Source organism: Cornus florida, unplaced genomic scaffold (genome assembly GCF_030987335.1).
Source record: "Cornus florida cultivar Cherokee Brave unplaced genomic scaffold, ASM3098733v1 CherokeeBrave_3.0.0_Hap2_Chr07, whole genome shotgun sequence".
Lineage (NCBI taxonomy): Eukaryota > Viridiplantae > Streptophyta > Magnoliopsida > Cornales > Cornaceae > Cornus > Cornus florida.
Genome location: NW_026775577.1, coordinates 2,507,460 through 2,534,272, shown reverse-complemented (window position 1 = coordinate 2,534,272; position 26,813 = coordinate 2,507,460). Strand labels below are relative to the sequence as shown.

The window sequence follows — 26,813 nt, the reverse complement described above, 5'->3', positions numbered from 1 at the left end:
TTAAAGCTAGGAACCTGTGATGGAAGATGGGATGAATGTTTATTGGAATTTGTGGCTGATATCAGGGATGGTTGTTGGTGGTAGCTGAGGATTGTCTCAGATGGAGTGTAGATGGTTTAGGGAAGCTAGTGCCTTTTGGATTTTTTAGGGAGGGAGGGATAGTGGATGGAAAATTTGGGTGTGTGGAATATGAATTTGAGGAGGAGATGACTTGGCATGCTTAGATGCAGCAATGGTAGTGTGGACAGGGGAAGGTGGAGAGGGTGATTTGGAGGTTTTAGCATGGTTATTAGAGCGTTTGAGAATGGTAATAGAGGGTGGTTTGCTACTGGGAAAGCTGCTTGGGTTGGCCAGAAGTGGCCAGAATGGTGGTTTCAGATGGTTCGGACGAGGGTTGGTGGAAAAGGGTTTCATGGTTTCAGGGAGAGCATAATAGTGTAATATCTTCACTATTATATTATAAAGTGAGGTTTAGATTTTTAATCTATATAAATGCTGCAATTTAGCAAATAGCAAGGATAGAAGCAAATCAACTCTTGCATACCCTTCCAAACATGTCTTCCTCAAAAACATTCTCTTTGTACATCCTATCATTTGTTTTCCTTCTCCAAACTGTCTTTTGAGCTAACCCTCTCTTCCATTTTTGTTCAAGTTCAGAAAACTTTACCACTAATAGCCTTATGAAACTGTTAACACCTTTTTTTGTAAATTTTGTATTAATGACATGGCAACCAATTTGGGTATAAATTGACACGTGAAAAAGGTAACAGAAGCTGCATGCAAAGGTAGAAGATTGGAGAAGCCTTTGAATTAATTAATTGATAGGGATCAAGAATTAGTATTTATCTGTTAGTTGGTTTTAATTAAATATTTATATTTATCTCTAGGATTAGTTTAATTTAAATTAATAGTTGATTAAGTGATAGAGTTGTAATGGAAGTAAAATACTTGTATATAGGAGTTTGTTTCTGTGTTTTATTCTACAAATAATCAAAGAGGCATGCTGAGATAGAGGTCCAGCACTGTCAGAATCATTTTATTATTATTGTTGTTTTCTCAAGAACTTTCCCTAAATAGTATCCTTGTTATCTCTACCTCTCTCCCTCTCTATTTCAGTCTCGTTCTATCTCTCTCTCTCTATTTGTGATACCCCTCGATTCTAGAGCCACGGGTGATCAAGTCCGAGCATAAATCCGAGGGATATCAGACAATTAATATGTAAACAAGCAGAAAAAAATTGAATTAAGAACAAATTAATAATACGCTGAAAGAAATCTAACATAAGAATCCTCAAACTTGAAATAAATAAATTAATATGATTTAAAACCGTACAACTCGGGAATCCACCTAGTGGACCCCTAATCCCAAATCCTTGAATAAATTTACAGAATTAAAATCCAAAATTAAAATAGAAAGGAAATCCTATGTAACCGGAAGAGTGAGTGTCTGTATATGCATCAACCCGATCAAGCTCTAAGCCTGATACTGTCGAACACCTGAAAAATAATAGAGTGGGTCAGGCCCACATGCAAGTCCTGATCTACTACGATCCATACAGTAATCCGATACGCAGATACATCCTAGAAAGACTCAACAATATCTAGAGTAGTCTATATATGTATATATAGTACACACTATAGGACGCTCACTAGTCCAGTAGGTCTGTCTCAGCCTGAATAGAAGGTAACATGCGAATACGCACCCTAAGGTGGGCATGAGTACTTAGACCTACGAGGGAACAACACCTATGTCCAGTTATCCATCCTAGGTGATATACGCGCCCTAACCATGGTCCTGAGACTCAAGCTCATATCATGGCACATATAATAAATATATAAAGTCCGTACTCCTCCTAATACAGAATATCATCCATTTGTGTAGTGGTCTGATATCTATATAATAAATCCATTCGGAAACCATAATAGATCATTCAATTCACAATTGATATGACACATGTAGGTGATGGACTTAACCTTTATGGTTAATCCATACCTGAATCCAAATTGGGTCGGACTTAGTGTTTTGAACTAATCCATTCCCAATATAGGTAGGTCTTAGTGTTTTGAACTAAGCCATCCCTAATATGACACTGTTCCATACCGGTTCATATACATCCATATAAGCGAGACTTAACCTTTTTATGGTTAATCCAACTCATTCCAAATTAGGTAGGACTTAGTGCTTGAACTAATCCTTACCTAGTATGTCACCGTCCCATACCGGTACATACAATCCTCCAGTTAACATAGTTGATAAATCAATATTAAATAACCATCAACCATTATCCATAATATGCACAAGAGAAGTTAATTCATGTACATAAATATTAGACATTTAATGCAGAGCCCAAAATCCAACTCCAATAATGTAAATTGATACATAATTTGCACACATTTACATTCTCCAACATAATCCCTGAATTGATACAATTTAGTACTATTTAAGTATCAAATAAATCCAAATTAAGCATAAGGAAAATTAGTTAATTCCCAATACTTCAAATACTATAGAAATATGATTTATATGTATATTTAAATCATACATAACAACCTTGCCAAGCTCCGGTATATAAACCTACCAAATCCTCCAATATAATCTACGAATTGATACAGTTAATAGAAATTTGAGTATCAATTAAACCCAACCTAAGTATAGTTGATTTCTAATTAATTCACCATACTTAACACTGTGAAAAAATACAATTTTACCCAATTAAATCATCCATACGACTTGTTAAGTTCCAGTGGATACAACAGTGTACACTACACTAAGTTTCCCTTAGACTTTGTACTTCTCCCTCAATTAATCCCAGTTTAAATTAATGTTCCTGAAGACTAAGTTTAGGTTTAAAATAGTTCCATACAGTGTTTAAAATAATTTAAACGAAGTCCTAATACACTGCACAGTCAAAACCACGCACAAAATCACACAGTAATGTAATTTCTGGGCAAGAGCAGGCTCCAAAATTTGAGAGCCTGCTCTTATTTAAAGGGAGAGCCGGCTCTAGGCTCCAAGAGCCGGCTCTAGGGCTGCAAGAGCCGGCTCCCCCATCCTTGGGAGCCGGCTCTAAGAGTAGGAGGAGCCTGCTCTTCCTCTCTTAGATGTCGTCGTCTGTTTTTGCGTCTTCTTCTCCAACTCCGGTGATTACAGAGCCTCTGTGGTATGTTCTAATTCTTATTCTAGGTTTAATATTAGTCCTAAACAAGTTTAAACCACTGAGATCCAACCCTAACATGTGTAGGAAAACAAGTTCTAAAGCAACAACTACAACACCTCTGTTAACCAATTTTAAGCAAGCTGCGACAGATTTAGTTCAGATTAATTTGATGCAATTAAATACTGTTCTAAAATCTTGTTCTAGGGATTAAACTCATTCTCAGAATAATTGTAAAGCATCCAATCATATTACTAATCTCAATAAAATAGGCTTAAACGTAAAAGACACAGATAGCAGAAAATCAACCAGTATGCAAAACAGTTAACTCACTGAGATCAAATAAATTCATATCTGCATGGAAAACATGTTATTATGTTTGTGTCAATCCGTTTTATCTTTTATTAAAACCCTGAAGTCTAACCAGGCATGCACAGAACACGAATTAAGGGGAAAGAATAGAACAAGACTTACCTTTGAAACCCAAACTTGCAAAGCTAATTCCACGTCTCTGAGTGTTAAACCACCCTTGCTGCTCCTACTGCAGTCCGATAATGCACACCAAACTTCCCTCCTTGATTCTGTTTTGTGAACCACCCAAACTCCTACCCCGGTTATCTCTGTATCTTTCTAGTTTTCACTACCAATTTGGGGCTCTGTTTGTAGTTTACAGAACATACGTTTATTCTGTTCTCCAAACCCTAAATCACGTATTACTTTATATTTATAGGTGTATATTGATACCCTAGTCCACGAATAATCAGAGACAAAGCCCTAATCCCCATCCTAACCGGCCCATGAAACTATCTCAGTTCTAACCTACGGCGGCTTACCAATACGTGAATTATAAGCCAAAAAATATAACTATAACCCTAAGTTATCATACAGAAAATAAATAAATATTGCATTAATTAAATAAAACAATTCAATAAGTATAGTAATTAAACAGGTAAATCCAAGTTGCATATTACTAAGGCAATTAATTTAAATAAAATCAAATGTTATAATTAAAACAATCTCAATTAACATGTAAATTAAATACACACAAATATAAATTAAATCAATTAAGCAAACACAATTAATCATTTAAGAAAACAAAACAACTAAGTCATAAAACAAAATCAATTAATCAGTGAAAAATAAAATTAAATTTCCAATCCTATCCTTTTGAAAACTAGGGGTATTACACTATCTCTTCTCCTTATCACTTTCTATATCTATATTTTCTCCGCTTTCTATTATCAAATTATTACTATAAATTATTCAATTAAAAGTCCTTTTAATTAAGGCAATTATTGAACTCAAAGAGGAGTTTTATTGTTATCTTCATCCTTGCATCGTCTAAAAGTCAACCTTCTCAAAAAGACTATAGTTGACTATTTAACTTCGAACCATATAATTGGTTCTGGCTCGCCCACACTACATCAATTCCGAATCGAATCTACTAGGTGAGTGATTTATAGTAAAAAATATGTAGTGGGCTTCTCAGTCGATGTACCAGTATTCTAATCAGCCATATAGTTGGCTAAATGATTATCGGCAGATGCCAACAACAGTTGATTATCGACAAGCACCAACAGTCGATTATCGGCAGACGCCAACAGTCGATTATCGGCAAGTTCCAACAAGCGATTATCGGCAAGTTCCAGTAGTCGATTATCGGCAAGTTCCAAAAAGCAATTAACGGCAAGTTCCAGCAGCCGATTATCGGCAAGTGGTAAACTAGTCACCAGTAGTCCATTATCGGTAGGTGATACACGGGGGCAGCCGATGGGCAATTAGTCATATGGTTGGCCTAAAAATTATCAGCGACTAATAGTCGATTATTAGCAAATGGCAAACTAGACACCAACAGCCGATTATCGACAAGTGATAAATCAATATGTCACCCCTGTATCACAATCTTCGGTACTCGGGGGGCAGCCGATGGCCAATCAGTCGTATGGTTGGATTGAAATTTATCAGTGACCAACAGCCGATTATCAGCAAGTGGCAAACCAGTCACCAGCATCTGATTATCGACAAGTGATAGCTGATTGGCAGGAGATTATTCAAGATTTGAAAGCAATGAAGGCTCAGATATCGGCTATCCAAAGTTGTTATCAAGCTGAAAACTCGGTATCTCTTGAATTAATTTTTCAACGTATTTCTTTACCATTGACAAACATTTCTCAAGGGTCACAAACAACTATGGCAGGAATTGTCCCGTCGAACACAACTTTTGGTATGCCATCGGTAATCCACTGATAATAACAAAAATACCATTGATGCCAATTGAGCCGAATGTAAAATCGGCAAAGGTTATTCTACAACGCCCACCAATTATGTCGATTCCCCCTCAATGAGAACAACAAAAAATGGGGGAGATTGATCAGGAGATTAAAGAATTAATGGCTCAGCTTATCCAAGTTGAGGTAGCTCAAGAGCGTAAATGTGCTTAGCCTATGTACAAGAAACCTTATCCTGACCAGGTGATAAATTAGCATGTCACCCCTGTATCACAACGTCTGTTACATGAGGGGCTGTCGATAACAAATACCGAAATTGGCCAGTCCTGTCGATCTCGGCAGGAAATTTTATCAAAAAATCAGCAGCAAAGTTTGCCAAAATATTATCAGTTACCAACTGCCAATTATCGGCAAGTTCCAGCAGTCGATTATCGGCAGGCGATAAATCAGTCACAACAGATGACTTATCAACAACAAAGTTGAAAAAACTATTAGTCTGATACTGATGAATGGAAAGGTACAAATCGGTTGAGACAAAATCGGCTGAAAGAAAATCGGCTAAAAAACCAGTGGCTGCTGGGGGCATGTGATTGCAAACCCCCAACAAAAGTTAGTTGATCCATACACTCCACTTCAGCCTGCCGATTATAGTGAGATCCTGATTGCCGATCAATGAACTTTTGGGCATGATGCAGTTATGTCGATTGAGCTGAATGTAAAATCGGCTAAAGCAAAATCGGCTAAAAGGAAATCAGCTAAGAAAATTCCTTGTTGGCATAATTTCATTCATCTAGTAAAACTAATAGGCAGGTCGGCTAGAATGACGATTCACAATAATTTAATTTATGTCAATCATGATCATGATTTGCTAGCGGAGTTAGAAAATGCATGTGGGGCAAGTCCTTCATTGGTTTATGGGCTGGCAATATCGGCAAACTTTCTAAGAATCTAGGAAGAAGCCTAAATCGGCATATTTGGCTAATATGAAATAAAGATTATCTTAGAGGTGATTCAGAAGAAATAAAGTTTTGGAGCTCGTTGATTTGCAATCTGATTTCAAGTGACTAACGCAACCTTTGTTTAAAATTTCCTTCCAATGTACTTTAAATTTCAAATATCTTATCGGCTTGGGCGACCGACAGCCGATAAGACATTTAAAATTGGGGGGGCATTATTGACACCCTTTTTGGTAAATTTTGTATTAATGACATGGTAACCAATTTGGGTATAAATTGACACGTGGAAAAGGTAACAGAAGCTACATGCAAAGGTGGAAAATTAGAGAAACCTTTGAATTAACTAATGGATAGGGATCAAGTGCTAATATTTATCTGTTAGTTAGTTTTAATTAAATATTTATGTTTATCTCTAGGATTAGTTTAATTTAAATTAATAGTTGATTAAGTGATAGAGTTGTAATGGAAGTAAAATACTTGCATATTGGAGTTTGTTTCTGTGTTTTATCCTATAAATAATCAAATATGCATGCTGAGATAGAGGTCCAGCACCCTCAGAATCATTTTATTATTGTTGTTGTTTTCTCAAGCACTTTCCCCAAATAACATCATTGCTATCTCTATTTCAGTCTCGTTCTATCTCTCTCCCTATATCTCTCTCTCTCTATCTCTTCTCTATATCACTTTCTATATCTATATTTTCTCCCCTTTCTATTCTCAAATTATTACTATAATTTATTCAATTAAAAGTCCTTTTAATTAAGGTAATTCTTGAACTCAAAAAAGAGTTTTACTGTTCTCTTCATCCTCACATCGTCTGAAAGTCAACCTTCCCAAAGAGACTATAGTTGACTATTTAACTTCGAACCATATAATTGGTTCTGGCACGCCCACAACAAATCAAATTAGAATCGGCTCTAGCCAGCCGATTTTAGCGTCAACAGACTTGAACAAGCTCATGGGTGATCTCTACTTCAAAGCACCTCTTGCTGGTTTCGGTGTTGGTTTTGTTGGACAAAACCAATACAAAGACAACGGCCTTGCCTTTTGTCGTGGTGATGTCTCAAACACGAACTGCAAATCTTATATTACTGAGGCAGGCAGTGAAATTTGCAAACGCTGTCCATACAACAAAGGAGCTATCATATGGCATGATTACTATCTTTTAAAGTACTCAAACACCCACTTCTTTGGCAAAATTGACAATCAGAACAAGTTCTATCTTTATAACATGAATAAGGTAAGCGATCCGAAGTCATTTAACCAAAAAACAAAGAAGTTGTTGAGCCAGCAATCAGAGAAAGCTTATGTTATTCCAAAAAACGTTGATACCAAGTAATAAGTACAAAACGTATCTAAGGAAAGGGGAGAAAAATGAAGCGAAAATATGTCATTTCTTCAAACTCCCAACTTCATTCTTCTTAATGTCCTGAATATCAAAATAATAAGAATATATATATATATATATATATATATATATATATATATATATATACGAGCATTCATGTTCCATATTAGTAGTAAACAAGTCATATACCTTCAAAGTAACAGACATGCATTTAGAGAAAAAGAAAAATTATCGATAAGAGTGGAGTGAAAATTCTTGGTTTTGGATATTTACGTACATATAAACACAATTATTTTAAGAAGTATAAGTCTGCTCACCTGCCACCAACTTGGCAATTAGCATTGTTTTGTCTTAGCATGTGTAGATAACTGCTCTACGTCAAACGCCACCTGTCATTTTAATATTATTAATGCAAGGCCACATTTGCATACTGTTAATGAAGGTGCCACGACGCTTACTCTCGTGGCACCATCTCTAAAAATAAGCACATCTGACCAGTACTTATTTGGCGTGCTCCTGAAAGGACTAAGTATCTTCAAGCTATTCGTCCTATAACTGAACTCACCTGTGGCTCTAGAATCGAGGGTATCAAAAGTAGGGTGTTTGATTACCTTTGTTTTCCTTTTCCGCGCTCTTCACTATCTTGACAAAAGTTTTATCAAAACTAGCGTGCACCTCACAAAATACATCCCTCACTCGAGTACCCTTTATAACTCGAGTGCAACTTCAAAGCGATCACACATCTAATGCCTCTGCATCTTAGGACAACATCTAATGCAACTTCAAAGCGATCACACACCTTCTCTCTCGATGCCTCTACATCTCAGGACAATATCTCATACGACTTTCCTGCCTTGGGGGTCAAAATTGCATGGCACATCTAATGCATCTCATTATGTCCGTACTCTGCCCCTTTTATTTTATCTATTTCGACTAACTCATAGTTATGTTTTTTATTTTTATTTTTATTATTATCATTATTACTATTGTTCAGTATGTCATGTTCATTAAATTATAACACTTATGTTCTTAATTATTTCTCTTCATTGTTGAGTCAAAATTAAGAGGTGGAATTATCAATTCAATTTTAAACTCTTTTCTATTCTAATTACCATTAATGTTATATAAGGACTGCATCTCGCACTATTTCATGACTTTACTAGGTGATGCAAATTACACCACATAACCTTGGAATCAAGATAGAATTATTTTATTAATTATGACATTCCATTACAATCTGTTTTCTAAACATACGATTTTGTTGTGCAAGGAACATCTCAACTTGTATAAAATGTACTTAGTACATTGACTTGGGGTCACCTATCTATAACAAAGGCCGAAGCTCCATGGAATCCCTATGCTATCCAGAGGGAACTTTAAACACAAATAAGTCTCCATGGGGTGCACCTATTTGTATATGTGTATAAATAATAATTGACAGTTAAGCATTGATAAGTCTCGGTTTTGACTAAACGATTAAAAGAAAAGAAAAAAGAAAGGAGTTCCTCTCTACGGATAAACCTCAACGAGTTGATTGAGATCCTTTCTACGGATATTTTCCTTTTCTTTTTCTCTATCTCCCTCCTCGCAACCTTGAGCTCCCTCCTCGCGACCTCGAGCAGGGGGGCAAATTGTAGATAACTGTTCTACGTCAGACCCCACCTGTGACGATCCTGGATTTTACAAACCCAGTGTGTCCTGTGATGATCTAAAACGAATCCAAAATGTGGAAGCAAAACATGAATAAGTCTATAGAGATGTACTCCATCCTTAAGACACAAGAACGACCTTCCAAGGAGTCGCGTGACTTAGCGGAAGTAAGATCGGAGTTAGGGTTTCAAAACCCTCCAAGGAATGGATCAAGAGAAAAATGGTCATTCCAAACTGAAATGGTTACCACCGTGCACACCATTGGAAAAACAACGAAAAATTAACAAAGATGGACTCAAGAATTACTTAATTTGGAGTCCGGACGGCAAATATATTAAAGTTTTAGTAAGGTTGTGTCAGGATTTGGTTCTGAATCAAGTGATTCTTGAGTCCATCTTTGTTAATTTTTCGTTGTCTTTCCAATGGTGTGCACGATGGTAACCATTTCAGTTTGAAATGACCATTTTGCCCTTGGTTCATTCCTTGGAGGGTTTTGAAACCCTAACTCTGATCTTCCTTCCACCGAGTCACAAGACTCTTCACAAGGTTGTTCTTATGTCTTAGAGATGACGTATATCTTTATAGACTTGTTCATGTTTTGCTTCCGCATTTTGGATCCGTTTCGGATCATCACAGGACACACTGGGTTTGTAATATCCAGGGTCGTCACACCACCTGTCATTTTAATATTATTAATGCAAGGCTACATTTGCATACTGTTAATGAAGGTGCTACGATGCTTACTCACGTGGCGCCATCTCTAAAAATAAGCACACCTGGCCAGTACTTATCTAGCGTGCTCCTGAAAGGACTAAGTATTCTCGAGTTACTCGTCCTATAACTAAAGTCACTGTTGAGGAAAGGGTCGCTACCCTTCCTCTCCTGTGGACACGCCCCGCTCCAGTCGAATGGGCCCCTCCTCCTTTCCTTTCCGAGGTTACTTCCTACAGGCGTAACCTCGGGCATTTTTCTCTTCTCGAGCTCCCTTTTAGTTGCAGGGACCTCGAGACGCAGATCTAGGATAGAGCCCGGGGGACCGAGAAGGCAGAACCCCAAATGAAGCTCTTTCCCTATTTTCAGTTGCGAGAATCTGAGTATCAGTGGTTAGGTGGCTGAGTTCCAAGGATTCGCCTCACCTAGAGGTCTACATAAGGGGGAGAGAATGTCTAATACCCAGTAGCTGAGCTCGAGTAATAGAGACCACATAATACATTAAATATATATTTCACAGAATGACCATTGGATAAGGAAAGAACTACCATCGTAACCAAATGTCTTTAACTAGGTAAATCGACTATTGGATAAAGAGGCAGTTAGCTCTCATGACCAAGGGTCTTTACCCAAATGAAAGTAGTATAAATAGGGCTTAACTCTCACCATTTAGGGAGGTTGAAAAATACATATGCACAACCATAACTGTTAACCTTAAGGATTTCATCCAAGGTCAATCTAGAGGTTTTGATGATAACAAACCATTAATAGTGTTTAAGGACTAATGTTTACATTGAGTGTTATAGATTTGCATTTAAAGAAAAACCTCAATGAAGATCATAAAGACCATTCCAAGTGTTCCATTACTCAAGATCACATCTATGGAAAGCAAAGGAGACAAAATGAACATGAAGTTGCAATAAACCAAATGCAAAGTCCATCCAAAGATAGCTTGGACTACAACGAGTAAGAAAACAACTCAAAGAAAGAAAGAAAACAAGTCTACCTAAAAGCCTACACGATCATGGATAAAACGTGAAGAAATGGGTAGATAGGATGGTGAGTGTTTAGGATTCAATGTCAAAGTATTTATGAATCTATTTGAAACTCATCTCTATAGGACCATGCATATCATATCATCATTCATATGCTCCTATATCCATTAGCAATAGACTATGCACTTCATTCATATACAATTGCACATGAAGTCATTGCTAAAGAGTGAGTTAGTTCAAGCTTGCATAAGCTTTGAAAAAACTCATCATTTGTGCTAGAAATGCTAAGACCATGCACATCAATCATATAATTCATATTGGTCAACCATTAAGGCATGAGAAACCTTCATTACCATGAGTTGGTAACGGACATTAGGAACCCAGAATGCGCGTCATGAAAAACTATGTTTTTGGCTAAGTGTGAAAAATGAATTTTTGAAATAATGATTATTTCAAAATAATTTTTTCCGGTAATAACTCTTTATACTTAAACTAGCCTAAACTGATTTTATCATAATTTTTGACCAAGTCTACATTGGTCTACATGAGGATTCATTTTTACCAAAACTGTCGGAAATCCAAATTTGTACTAAAACTGAATTTCTACATTTTGATTTAGTTGGATTTCAATTTTCTAGTATTTTTTATTGAATCCAAGTGGGGGTATTTCCTTATTTACATTGTAAACTTAAAGTAAATGGACATATAAATACTGTAAAGACATTTACTTAAATGTTTTCAAGTCAAATAAGGTATGTGCAGATGTCCTATAGAGAACTGTGAACTGTGTAATTTGTTAACTTAGAACAAACTTCTGAGGCAACAGTTCCATTTCTGCAGACCGAAATGGAGAAGCAATCTGAATCGGACGACCGATTCTAACAGAGAGTTTTGGATCAAAGGATCAAGGTATTTCGGTCGACCGAAACAAAAGGGTGTTTCATTTCGGCCTACCGAAATAAAGAGTGATAGCCAACCTCAAGTTATTTCGGTTTACCGAAACATAATGATGTTTCATTTCGGTCGACTGAACCAGCGTACATTCAAATTCAAACGGCTATTTTGCCTTGAACCCCGTGCACAACAACTATATTTTTGAATTAGCTCATCAAAACTCTATAAATAGAGCTAAAGACTTCGGGATTTTATTGTTGCTACCATTGAGAAACATTATATAGCATCCAAAGAGCTTTTGTTCTTCATTCATATCATACTCTCTCATCCTATATCATTCATAGAGTATTGAGCTTCAATTTATTCATATATATACTCTAGAGTGAGCTGAAAGTTGTGAGCTTTGATTTGCATATCAATCTTTGAGAAATATATTTGTATGCAACAAATCTGATCTTCATTTGTAAGGGCTGGTGTGGCCCAAGAAAGAAGAAGCAAGCTAGCTTCAATTTGTAAGGATTGGTGTGACCCAAACAAAGATTAAGAGAGGTTGTCTCTTAGCAAAGTGAAACAAGAAGTTGCTTCATGCAAATGTTTGCTCTCCACCCGTAAGGAGGTGCCATAATGGATTGGGAAGTCTCAAGAGGGGTCTTGAGGCGAGGATTAGGAGTTTCTGAACCTCGCTAAAATCGCCGTGTGAATGTTTACAAATCTCTCTTCTCTTATCTCATTTACATTTATACCATTAATTGCTTATGCCTATATATTGATTATTGTATAATTGTTAGAAGGTTTTTAAGTAGAATTTGCAAATCTGAAAATTGGTCATTGTTTGCCATAGACTTTATTCACCCCCATCTAGAGTCAATACTTGGGCAACAATAACCATAAAGAATGGACCTCTAGGGCTCGAGCTACCTTAGGGTGTTAAACAAATCTGTCTTCTCTCTCTCAATCTCCTCTACGGAGAATCCCTTGTGCTAGTTTAGAGCTCCACTCAACCTTTGATCTCAACATTCCCGACAGACGTGAAATGATCTCCTCACATTATCACGAACCACCATCACCAGCATGACGCAAAACACAAATGCAAGACCAAAGCCTTAATTCTATGCTTCACACTAACAAGTCTATCATTTCAAGGTTGACTACAAAATTAAGAAAAACTTCCAACAGCCCAAAAACTGATTTTTGTCTCCTACGTTCAATTTTCTAAATAAAGCTATTTAAAATTTTAGAAACAAACAAGAAAAAAGCTACATAAGGATTCTAATGAGCTTGTATCCTCGGTGGGGAATCCAAAGAGTGTCACAAAAAAATCTCGATCCAATGAGAATTACTGAAATGATTATCCTTACAATAGCCTCTTATATACAAATAGTATTCTATGAATCCCAAAAAAATTTGCAATAATTCCTTTTTTTCTAGAAAAAAAAATTACAATTTAGAAGATTTCTTAAACTAATATTTACAATAGCCTCTTGCATACAAATAGTTTTTTCATGGAAATTTGAGAAGATGAGCAATTTAAATCTTCTTAAATGCAGAGAACATGAAACAACCACCATGAATCAAATTATGAAAGCAGGATTGCTAGTCCGTCGGTAGCATTTGACAAGTAAAACAAAGCAGTAGTTACAAGTGGTATATGAACAGAGTAATTAAATTCATGATTAGACAGCATTTATGTTCCATATATATATATATATATATATTGGTACTTAGTATCAAACAATTCATTTTAAACACAATTATTTTAAGAACTACAAGAAGTCTGCATAGCTATCTCACACCGGCCAAAAGTGGAAGGTTCAACCAATTAAACGAGAATATCCAAAAATATCAAGTCAAAACAATGTAAAAACTGAACAAAAAGTGATGCATGGATGATATGAACATAGAATCAAGCATCAACATCTCCATAAACTGTAGAAGTCGGAATGTCCTCATCACCACCATCAGTATCACTCCCACTATCATCCTCTGCATCCTCATCTCTCCTCTCCCCATCAAGAAATGGGAAGGTTCGACCAATTCTGAGCGTTGTTATAGATGATGTAAATGGTGATTTAGCCCCAGTAGAGAGTATTCCCACAACACTTGGAACCTGCAAATAACAAACCACTCAAGAATATACTTAACTTGTTAATTTAAATCACTAATTTCTCTACCTTAATAACCTTATAACAAAGTTCAAATTGACCACCAGCACAGAATCTACTAACGAAGTGATAGAATTGATGCACCCCGCCAAAGCTGGCATAATTGGCATAAATTCGACACTCTCAGTTTGAAGTACCCGCCACTAATAGAAAAATAAAATAAGATTGAATAAATGGAAAGAAAAAATAAATAATTAAGTAAATAAAAGAAAATAGCAGAGAAAAGAGACATACTACTGTTGGAATTGGAGTGCCGTACATTATCACAGAAAAAATCATGCAGAGCCATCGCACATAATAGGTTTTGTTTTCCAGGTTCTCAAAAGCTTTAGGGACTACCATCAGCATTGCAACCAAAAGACTAATCACTCCGACACCGATAAACAGGTTTTTCTAACAATTTAGAAAGTAACTTATAAACATGTAAATATATATATATATATATATATATATATATATATATGCAATGATATTTACAAACTCCACACTTATTATCTATAGCCATAATAGGTTTGTGCAACATGACAGGTACAAATAATATACATACAGGGAAATTTTTTTTAAAAAAAAATAAAAAAATCTTATTGGATAAGCACAGCAAGAATAGTTATTCAAGCAGGCTAATTTACATTCTGCATCACTCCCAACAGACAAAGATCGAGGATTTTGAGGCAATCCCATGTGTGGATTTTCCGGAATCAATCTTGTTCCCTATTTGCAGTACTGGTATTCCCACACTGCAGTACAATATTTCTCTCCCACCTGCTAGAATAATCCCTCAAATTCCAATCATCCATGGACTTAATATTGAAATCATGCAAAATTGCAAACAATTACAGAAGGGTTGAATAATCTGATTGCAGGCACCAAATGGCCCACAATAAGCATTAAATTCACATTGTTCTCTTGGTTGAGACCAAAACAAATACCATTGACCACCAGCACAGAAATCTACTAACGAAGTGATAGAATTGATGCACCCTGCCAAAGCTGGCATAATTGGCATAAATTCGACCCTCTCAGTTTAAAGTAACCGCCACTAATAAAAAAATAAAATAAGATTGAGTAAATGGAAAGAAAAATAAATAATCAAGTAAATAAAAGAAAATAGCAGAGAGAAGAACATACTACTGTTGGAATTGGAGTGCCGTACATTATCATAGAAAAAAATCATGCAGAGCCATCGCACATAATAGGTTTTGTTTTCCAGGTTCTCAAAAGCTTTAGAGGCTACCATCAGCATTGCAACCAAAAGACTAATCACTCCTACACCGATAAATAGGTTTTTCTGAAAATTTAGAAAATAACTTATAAACATGTATATATATATATGCAATGACATTTACAAACTCAACACTTATTATCTATAGCCATAATAGGTTTGTGCCAAATGACAGGTACAAATAATATACATAAAAACCTTATTGCATAAGCAGTGCAAGAACAGTTATTCAAGCTGGCTAATTTACATTCTGCATCACTCCCAACAGGTAAAGACTGAGGATTTTGAGGCAATCCCATGTGTGGATTTTCTGGAATCAATTTTGTTTCCCTATTTGTAGTACTGGTATTCCCACACTGCAGTACAATATTTCTCTCCCACCCGCTAGAATAATCACTCAAATTCCAATCATCCATGGACTTGATACTGAAATCATGCAAAATTGCAAACAATTACAAAAGGGTTGAATAATCTGATTGCAGGCACCAAATGGGCCACAATAAGCATTAAATTCACATTATTCTCTTGGTTGAGACCAAAACAAATACCATTCCTTTGTAGTTTCCAACCAAGTGAGTTGTTTAATTTGCCCCGAAATATCCATAATACATCTAGAAATAATTGAAGGATTATAAAGAGAATAGGTAAAAAAACTCTCATTTTCATTGTTAACATAACTAAAATCATAGATATAATTCAACCTCATTTCTGGTACTAAACTGAAAATATGACCATTCCAAGCCCCACTAGTCCAGTATCGCTCAGACCTATTCCACCAAATAAGATACTACCATTTGGGTCTAGCTTAAGAGGTCTAGCTCAAGAGAGAATATCCTGCTGTAGGATTCTCTGAATTCTTCTTTGAGGTAAGAAGTTGATTTTTATTATAATTCTTCCAATTAATTACAGTATATAGCAAACATGCCAAACAAGTAATATTAGAAGTAACTAAATAACATAAAGAAACAAGAGAATACTTACCCTTGTGACATTAGTGCCGAACATTAAAAAAGTGCAGATATAGAATACTTCAAGGGAAAGGCCAAATAAATTCACATAAAATATCCCATCATTTGGATGAAACCCAGGATTGGCGTACAAGAGCTAAAATCCACAATTCGTAGCAGTCGCCGCCCCATACAAGTACGGCTTGAATTCCCTGATGTCTTGATCACGGAAGACTGGAACTATTGTGAATCTGCCAATAAAGTTTTAGTAACTTACATATGCAGGCATATATATATATATATATATATATATATATATATATAGAAGTACATACATATAAAAAATCCCTTTCATAAAGAATGGAAAAAAGAGAGGTTAAATACAATAGCGCAAGTGGCGCAAGAAGACGAGGGGAGATGTGACGTAGCCTACAAAAATATACATCAAGCACAAGTCAGTCGAACAATTAACCGCTGAAAAGTAGCATCTCTATCTAAAATCATTATCAACAGTTCACCAAATTAAATTATAGATTTAACAGTTAAAATCATATCGCAGTTATTTAATCAAACGTAAATAAATAGGTCCTCAATGCAGAAAGAAGTGAAGCAATGGATTCAAGAAAATAAATTTGCTTTAGTAGTTCTTGTGGAAACTATAGTCAAAGAGGGCAAGGCTACTCGGATTCAAAATAAAGTGAGCCCTAGATGGTCATGGTTGGCTAATTACAAGTCCAATATATTGGGGAAATTATGGTTTGGTTGAAATTCTCTCATATTTGATGTCGTTTTGATACAGGAATGATGCTCAGTCTATGTTATTACAGATTAAACACATTGTTTCTGGCACTTGTGTGTATATTACAACAGTTTATGCTGCTAATAGGGCAGTGGAAAGAAAGTTTCTTTGGAATTCGATTAGAGAACATGCTTCCAAAGTGTCAGGGCCTTGGATTGCTGTTGGAGATTAGAACATGGTTAGGGCTAATCATGAGAAGAAGGGAGGGCTGCGTGTTTCACAAACGTTGTTGGATGAATTTAATGGGGTAATGTATGATATTAGAATGGAAGAGCTTCCTATCAATAATGGAGATTGGTCTTGGTGTAATAAACAGAAGGTCCAGACTAGGATTAATGCTAAATTGGACAGAGTTTTAATTAATTCAGTGTGGCTGCACAAATTTACTGATTCAAATGTGTCTCTTACAGCTACCTCTCTCTCAGATCACTATGGTTTGGCAGTGCAATCGAATTTTGAGAGTTCTTCAGGTCCTAAACCTTTTAAGTTCCTCAAAGTTTGGTGTGGACAAGAGGAAGTAGAAAAGGTGGTGATTTCAGATTGGGAGAAGGTGGTTACAGGTGACCCTATACATGTGTTACAGAAAAAGCTCAGAGAGGTTAAGGTTGCAGTTAAGGAATAGAATAGTAAGAAAGGTATGTGGTCTGAACAGGTTCAAATTGCTAGGGATGATTTGGTTAAAATTCAAATGGATTTACTACAGGATCCAATCAATGAAAATTTGATTTCTCAAGAGAGGGAGGCTAGTGGTAACTTGCAACATTTTATGGACCTAGAAGAAATAATGTGGGCTCAAAATTCGAGACTTAAATGGCTTCAAGAAAGGGACAAATGTATAGCATTTTTTCACAATGCAGTTAAATAAAGAAGGTGCAGCAATGCTATCACAGCTCTGGATAATACTACAGGTGAGAGATCAGCAGACCCAAAGGTTATCAAGGATTGGTTAGTGAAATATTACACTGATCTATATCAGGATTCTGAGGTCAGGACTGGTGTAAATTTTGTTCCTGGAAGACCTTTGTCACATGAAGAATGTATCGGTTTGGATCAAAATATTTCTGCAGAGGAGATTAAAAATGTGGTAATGCAATTTCATCCTGATAAAGCCCCGGGACATGATGGTTTTCCTGCTAGATTTTTCAAAAATATTGGAGGATTTTGGACAAGATGTTGTTAATGGTGTTAGGAAACGTGCTAGTTTTAAAAACTTTTCGAGGGATTTTAATTCATAGATCTTGATTCATTACATAGAGACAAGTTTTATGCAAAAATAAAACATGATGTATCATTCAATTAAAAGATTGAATACTTACATCAAGGTTTGAGTAAACCTTAGATCTCTCCTCTAAAGTGAATGTTCTCACTTATTGTAAATCCCTTTTGCTAGACACCTTTTCCATGGATATCCATCTTCTTGGTAATGGTCTTGCCTTTAGGAATCACTCATAAACCTCCATGAATGACCTTGGAAAACTAGGCTTGTGGGAGCCTCCATTAGATGAGAACACTAACCCTAATTTTCTAGAGAGAGAAAATTTATTCCTTTTTCCTTCTCATAAAAATCACACCCCAAAATATACATAGACCATGTATATATATAGGCAACATAAAGATAAGGAAAAGGAAACTATAAATCCTTCTCAATCTCTAATTCACATATCTCAAATCTAATATGATTCCAATATCAAGTTGGGCTATGAGTGAGAATTTTTTGGGCTTATTATTTTTATTGGCTACAATGAATTAATAATTGGCCCGGTCCATGGACCCAATTAAATTAATTCATAAATTAATTTCTATTCCACTAAAAGAAATTAATTGAACTCCAATTAAATAATAAATAACCTCTAAGTCAATGTTGCACTTTGACCCCTCTATGCATAATTAGTTATCGGATAAATAATGCCATCAATCCGACTACTTAATTAATATATTTATTTTGGTTCCTTTGATTATTTCTGGCTTGATCACAATAAAACATTTGTTTGACAAAAAATAATAATTTAAATAAATAAATATATAATAAATCATTTTGTCTAAAAACATACGAAGGCCTTCGAATTTACTTTGTGATTAACCATAATCAATACAAAATAAATACAAGTAGCAATGATGCAAATATTGAAAATATAACCCTCTAACTAATAATTACATAACTACCCAAAGTATCGGTCTAAAGATCCCGAAGAATCCGCCGAACAAATCAAAGTAATTATTAATTAATAAAAGAGTCTATAATTTTCTCATGCATAAGAGTCAAATGCTATGACGGTGATAGGGAGCAATTGCATACGACGGCTCTCGCAATATATCTCAATCTAACGCGGATCCAGTTCAAGTCTTAATTAATTATGAGTCCATCCATAATTACCGACTATGAACAATTTATAATTACTATTTATATATCATGCATTGATTGCCATCACATACATATATATAAATAATTCTCGTAATCACAGGGTACCTATCAATTTCATAGTGAATCGAAACATAATACATTGAATTCACCAATTATATAAATCATAAATATTTCAGATATGTCAGGAACATATGTCACTATAATCCAGATAGGAATTTGCTATGCCAGGGCATATAAATCCCAACAAATGGGTTTCACATTTCCTCAATTCTGGAAAACTTGCAAAGGGAGGTAATTCTACTTTCCTTACACTTATACCCAAGGCTAATCATGGAGACAAGATTGGGAATTACAAACCTATTGCTCTATGCAATATTATATACAAGATCATAGCTAAAATTTTAGCTAACAGGTTGAGTAATGTTCTGCTAAATCTTGTAGGACCCGAGCAGTCAGCTTTTATAAAAGGTAGAAGATTGCATGACAATATCATGTTGCTGTCTGATTTGGTGAAGAATTTTGGTAGAAAAAAGGGGGATCCAGCTGTAGCATTAAAGATTGAATTGAGAAAAGCCTATGATTCAATTGATTGGGGATTTATTCAGTGTGTGCTCCAGTAATATGGGTTCAGTGAGAAGTGGATTAGTTGGATTATGGAGTGCATTTCTTCAGCAAATTTTTCTGTTCTCTGTAATGGAGTTCCTGCAGGTTTCTTTCCAGCTTCAAAAGGTCTAAGACAAAGGTGTCCACTTTCACCCTTACTCTTCTCTTTTGTTACGGAGTATTTTTCTACTATGATAGCAAATGATATTGGGAATGGAAAGATCAAGCTGTGTAAGGGTGTGATTAAAATTGGGATGAACATATCTCATGCTTTTTATGCAGATGCTCATACTTTTTATGCAGATGATTTGCTCATGGTAGTTAAAGCTGATGTTCCTACTTGGAAAGCTATTGAGGTAGTGTTTAATTCATTCAAGGAGGTCACTGGGCTGCAGGTAAATAAGAATAAGAGTTCTATTATATTTTCTAAGGCTGTAAGAGGTAGAAGAAGGTTAGCTAATATTCTGCAATTTAAGGTGGAAAAATTCCCTTTCAAATACCTTGGGTGACCTCTATCTAATAACATATTGAAGATTGAAGATTACAAAGTTTTGATTGATAAGGTGGATACTAGGTTGAGACACTGGAACACAATTAATATGTCACTAGCAGGTAGATTGGAGATGCTTAAATCAGTTATGTTTTCATATTTGTATCATTAGATTTTTGGATTTAAAATTCCATGGGAAGTAAAAAATCTGCTTGAAAAAAGATTCAAACAGTTCTTGTGGAGTGGCAAATAGGATACTAAAAGATGTCACAGCTGAAGTGGAGTCAAGTTACATTGTTTGCAGCTGAAGGTGGGTTCAATATCAGAAGGATTAAGGACATTGACAGTGCAGCTAAGATGACTATGTGTTGGGATTTTGTACAGAAAAAAGACAAGTTGTGGATCAAATGGTTAAATGCAGTATATTAAATAGAAAATACTTCTGGTTAGAAGTTCAAAAATCATCTAATTCAGTTGTTTGGAAACATATTTTGGGGGTTCGTGACCTGATATTAGAGAATGTTAGGTTAGAGATTGGAGATGGCAGAAAATTTAAGTTATTAACAGACCCTTTGTGCAATGAACAAAGCTTATTACAATTGTTTGGAGCTATTTTTTTTAGAAAGTATGACATGCAGGTTGGATTGGATTCGATTCTTCTTAATGGTACTTGGGAGTTTCCTGATTCTTTTACAATTCAAATGCAAAATACTTTAAATCAGTTGGAAATTCAGGACCAGATCAAATTGTACGGAAGTATGGTAAGTTCTTTTTGAAAGTTGGATGGAACAATTAGCAAACCAGACAATTTTTTCCTTTTCTAAAAAGCCATTAAAAAAAACAACCCCTCTTTCTTTCGTCAAATTCCTTTCACTCGCCCGATCGTAACATCAAGGCAAACTAGGTGTCCTGTTTAATGCAAGTCAATTACTCAAATGCATGAGAAGAAAAGGAAGAAAGATGAAACCACTTGACCTTAGGACAATGTATGGTGCAAGAGATTGACACCTATAAAAGAACGCAGATGTTCGAAGGGATCAAGGAATTTCGATCCCGCTTCTTTAATTGGGGGAATCGCAAAAAGAATAGGTTCAACCGTAGATGCAGCTATTTTTGGAGCATAGACCAGTCCGAAGCTAAAGACTGGCACCCAATTCATACAAAGAACACCACCCCCATTATATAATTATGTACAATCCGATCACACATATCAGACAAATCCTTCATCAGTTAAAATACTGAAGCAGTAAAAAGACGAAGAAATGGCTTCAGGAAGCAGAGCAACCTCAACTCCGGCCTCTATATCAGCTCAAACCCAGTTAAAATACTTATTTTTGCATTGAAATTTTTACATTTATATCCATAAAATTTTAAAATTACACCCACTTAAATTATGAAAAAAAACAAAGTCACTTCCACACTTGGTAGCTTATTTTACTTACTTTTACAATTTTCACTCTTAGCATATAAACTTTAACCGATGCGAATGACACATTAATGGATGAATCTCCTATTTTATAGTCATCTCTCTCCCCGTTAAATGTATTCTCTAGAATTCTTCGGTTAAATATCATATATTTACTAGAATATCTATCTTTCTAAAATCTTTCATAATCCACTAATTTATAATAGCCCTTTGAGAATCTATAAATCTTCTCTTTTTTTATAAGCTTATCAATTTCTACACATTCGTGAAAGATTCTAAAACTTAATTCTTTTTCAACCATACAAATATGGGTCACATTTTCTCAATTTTGTTGTTTCTTTAACTTGAAGAAAAAAAAAAAAAAAAAGAAAAAAAGAAAAAAAGAAAAAAACAACAATCTAGCCAAAACCCAATAACACCACATGCCCTACTTCCGTAGCTCGAGTCACGTCCCCCAAAAACCCTAAGTTTAATGATACTCTTAGGGCCTGTTTACTAACACTTTTACTCTCTGATTTTTAGCGTCAATTCCTAAAATTGTGAAATAAAAGTGAAAATTATGTTTACTAATATAATTTTACTTTTCACCTTTTAAAAAGTACTTTCAGATTTAATGAACGAAAGAGAAAGTGAGGATTTGTTACTTTCTCTACTTTCTACACTAATTACAAGAAGTACTTTCTCTACTGTAACATTATTTATCAAAAAAAAAAAAACCTCAAAAATTAGAATATCCAATTGCTCCACGTTGCCTCCTCCCGCCATGGCCTCTGCCCAAGGGCGAATCCACAATTTTCTCAATGGGTTGGGCTAAATCAAAATATATCCAAGTCTAAGTATAAAGTTACAAACATATATATATGTGTATATATGTATTATATACGTAGTATCATATTAGATTAGTAAAGTAAGTTATAAATATATAATATTAATTATTGTCTCTATTTGTAACTTTGAGTGCATCAAAGCTTTCCATTTCATTGTTGTACACTTCTTAGATCCAATGAATGAAACAAGCCAAAAGCTCACAACCCTATCATTGGTTCACAGTTATCGTACACTTTTGTACCCCCAACCATGTATCTCTCTTTCTACAAATCTATATCTTTAGAAGTCTCCCATGACAATATTAGTCAAGACGCTCAGAAAACTTATTAAGTTTGGTAATTCTTATTGGTGGACTCTCTCTTCTTTGTTATTTCAGTTTCAACATTTCAGAAGCTATGTCAATGCTCAAACTGATAAAGTTAAATTAAAATTGCAGAATCTTCTTTTTCTTTTTTCACAGATAAAATTAGAGTTTAGAGAGATGAAAAAGAAGAGAGCCCAACTAGATGAATTATATTACACACCAATCTTTCAAAATTTCAATAACTGAAAAATTATGTGCGAAGTGAGCAAAGATTCTTGTAACAAAAAATTAGACACGATGCTCAATAGTATGTCTTCAACTCTAAATTTCCTTCAATTCTAAGTGTTTTGACTTAATTTGAGTGCATCAACATATTATCAACATGTTATCAACATATTATCAACATCATCAGTAACGTTGACATCAACATCCTCATATCGTTAACATTAACTCATCTAGAATTGTCATCTAGAATCACATAATCCTCTTGCATAGATATACATTTGATTAAAATAAATTGAAAAGAGACTTCCTATCATAATTGGTCATTTTAAAACCAACATCACTGTTACAATGGTAAGGGGATTTATATAATTCAATTAGCTAGGCAAAAAAAACATACCTACTTTCTTTTTGCCCACTCCACCCATTCCCATCAACTCTCTTCTTTCAGAAAAGAAACCTATATTATTAGAACAAAAGAGGAAAATTTTTTAAAGCGTTAACAAACTTGTAAAACATATATTCTGAAATTGAAAACTAAACTTCCAAGTCTTTAATTCCCATTAATAAATTGTTCGAGCATCACATCATAACAATATTATATATGTGTATGTAGAAATAAGAACAAAAACAAAAAATCAGTATGTAAAACATGAATAAATAAATGTAACCAATAGCTAAAAATGCCAATTAAAATTTTAGAAAAAGTAAGAGTTTGTTACCCGATGACTGACGAGGCATGTTTCTTGAACCTTGTTCTTGTTCTTGCTAAATGTTGAGGCCTGATGTTAACCCTAAAAATAAGAAAACACTTTCACAATCTCACTCATAACAATTAAAACATCACCATCTAAGTACTATCTGTATCATGTATCAACACACCCCAATTATGCTTTCAGTCAAAATGTTGGACATCTATCGGTAGAAAGAGGTGTGATTACGGATAGGTGTGATTAGCACATATTCTACTCAGCTCTTATGTTAAATTAATTCAATAACAAAGTACAATGTATCAGTTTAGGAATAATCTTCAAAATTAACAAATCAATGTCCTGATATTCTGCATTCTAATAACAAAAGAAAATCAAAAACCAAAATTTGAAAATAAAAATATCGCAGAAAGATTGAAAATATCATTCATGCATTACACAGATTGTATTTCTATGTGAAACAAAACATCCAAGATTTCTCAATGGGGTGGGCTAAATCAAAATATATCAACCAAAATCAATTGTTGTTTAATTCAATTTTAGTTAACTAACCATATTTGTTTAGACAATTGACTGATTAAGGCATAGGAAATCCTATTTGGGTAATTAATTAATAAAAATAAAAATAAAAATACAAATTTATTTCTGAACAATTCACCAGTCCGTACCCCGTCTCTTCTTTTGACCAATTACCTAATCCTATTTGAGAATCTACTAGTGGAATTCACTCATAAGCATGCTTTTTGTAAGTATTTTAATTTTCAAGAAGTAACTTTAGAGCTTTACTCTATATTAAGTACTTCTGCTTGTCAAAGTTCTTGTTATGATTTTTTTTTTTTAGTTCTGAAAAGATTTCCATCTTCAAAAAGCTTGGCATGCTGATAACAATTGTTTCAGATTCAATCTTGGCAGATTTCTAATCCAATTCAGATTATTTTTTTCTTTTTTTTCTTTTTCCATGCCCAAATTCAAATTTTCTTGCAGACATAATTGTCCCAAAAAAAAAAAAATTTCAGAAATAGAAGTTATAGAAATAAAAATATATATATATTTGTTTTGTTGAAATAAAATGTAGATTACGGTGATTACCTCAAAATGCAATGCAAATTTTGTTACTTTATATTGTAAATATATATATATATATATTTATATATTTAAAAGAGATCATAAAAAATTTCACCAAATAGGATTTAGTTTGCAAAACAAGAATCACAGACCTTGATTAGTTGATTTAGAAAAAAATTTAAAACAAAACCCATACATACAAGTTAGCAGTTGCAGAGAGAGAGGGGGAGCACCCTTGAGAGTTGAGAGACAGCGGGCCGGCATCTGAAGCTTGCGAACGGCGAACCCGAACTAGAACAGCGGGCGATGGGAACTGAAAGATATGGGTTTTGATTTTTGGAACAATCTGAAATGATATGCAGAGATGGGTTTTGATACAGGTAATAGGTTTTGATTCTTGCAGACAGATAGATAAACTGAAATATATGGGTTTTGAACTTCTAATTCTAGTTGATTTTGTAGTTTGCAGTTGCAGAGAGAGAGAGTCGGGGGCAAGTTCAGAGTTGAGAACGAGAATAGAGATGGAGGCAATTGAGGCTGAAATGATTTGCCCTAGAAATATATTTTTTGGAAAAGGATGAGAAGCAGATCCTTACCAATGGTTGTTCGACACGTTGACGGCTACAGCTGTTCCAGTTGTCACTTGCAGTGTTCCAGTTGTCACTTGCAGTGGGCAGTTAAAAAAGAGTCTCCTTTGTTTGAAAGCGTCCGACACACGCATATTATCTCATTCCATACAATTCAAGAACGCCAACCATGCCACCACTGTACCATTACTCACCCAGCTAAATCTACCCCTATCTCTCTCATGCTAGTTTTGTATGGAGGGTAAAAAAGGGGAGGTAAAAAAATATACATGAGGGATGAAAAAATGTAAACAATAAAGAAAATAAATGGAAGAAAGATGGGAAGACAATTTTTTATTTCCAATTTATAAAATCAAAATTTGATCAAATCACACATCTTACTATATTATGCCTTCTAATTTTTAATAAGGTTTATTTAAAAATTTATAATATAACTGAAAAAACGTTTCAAATAATATAGGAGTTATTATCTATATCAGTTTGATGTAGAACTTTGTATTATTCATAAAATTTCACTTTTTATAGGTCCAAAAATTCTTACCATAGAATATATGGAAATTTCGTTTTTATTGTTCTTTTTATCTAAAAGTGAATAAATAAGAAAAGAAAAAAAAATGTATGTATATATGTATCGGTTGATTTCATTATTTTGACATTATAATTAACACACAAATATGATTTATTCTTTTAATTTACACTAAAGAAAATGGTGAAAATATCAGTGAATGCGAGTATGAATATTTTTTTACACCCGAGAGTATAAAGTTGGGAGAGGGTATCACTTATTATCCTTTTATTTTTTGTTTGTACTTTGCTAACGGCAATGCCAGCTGGATAATACAAGCACACTACATTGTGCCATCCTTTACATTTAATGTAAAGTATGTGACTTAATTGGAGTAAATATTACTCGTATTTTATTGAAGTATCGATATGTGCCACATTATATATGTTTTTTTAAAAAATAATCTTATATTATAATAAAAATTTGAAGTTTTCTTTTTGTGGTTAATTTATTAACATTTTTTATATTTTTTAAATATAAAATGAATAATTAAAGTACATATCTATGTTATATCACATCAAAGCACAAATGTGGGTTATTAATAAATAAACTTGATTAAAAAATAATAATACTATACTTCACGAA

The 26,813-nt window shown here is 34.5% G+C and overlaps 1 protein-coding gene and 1 pseudogene across 22 annotated transcripts; one reads left to right on the top strand and one right to left on the bottom strand.

Moving 5' to 3' along the window:
- The first annotated feature begins 554 nt into the window (after window positions 1-554).
- LOC132267553 (cysteine-rich repeat secretory protein 38-like) lies at window positions 555-7,677 on the top strand (annotated as a pseudogene).
- A 6,058-nt stretch (window positions 7,678-13,735) lies between these two features.
- LOC132315734 (bidirectional sugar transporter SWEET9-like) lies at window positions 13,736-25,618 on the bottom strand. 22 transcript variants are annotated; one of them, XR_009483828.1, is made up of 10 exons: window positions 25,277-25,618; window positions 24,024-24,095; window positions 23,702-23,761; window positions 16,652-16,696; window positions 16,302-16,518; window positions 15,519-15,931; window positions 15,227-15,386; window positions 14,333-15,137; window positions 14,117-14,241; window positions 13,736-14,043 (listed from the first exon to the last, which is right to left on the bottom strand). XR_009483828.1 is itself a non-coding variant. In XM_059814117.1 (6 exons), the coding sequence occupies exons 4-6, from the start codon at window positions 14,444-14,446 to the stop codon at window positions 13,840-13,842; spliced, it is 417 nt and encodes a 138-aa protein (XP_059670100.1). In that variant the 5' UTR covers window positions 14,447-15,137; window positions 15,227-15,386; window positions 15,519-15,931; window positions 16,302-16,592; the 3' UTR covers window positions 13,736-13,839. The 22 variants fall into 22 exon arrangements, 3 of the variants coding, with proteins under 3 accessions (XP_059670100.1, XP_059670101.1, XP_059670099.1); XR_009483829.1 differs by having other exon boundaries at window positions 14,162-14,241; XR_009483825.1 differs by having other exon boundaries at window positions 13,736-14,241; window positions 15,519-15,746; window positions 15,869-15,931.
- Between the last annotated feature and the right edge of the window lie 1,195 nt (window positions 25,619-26,813).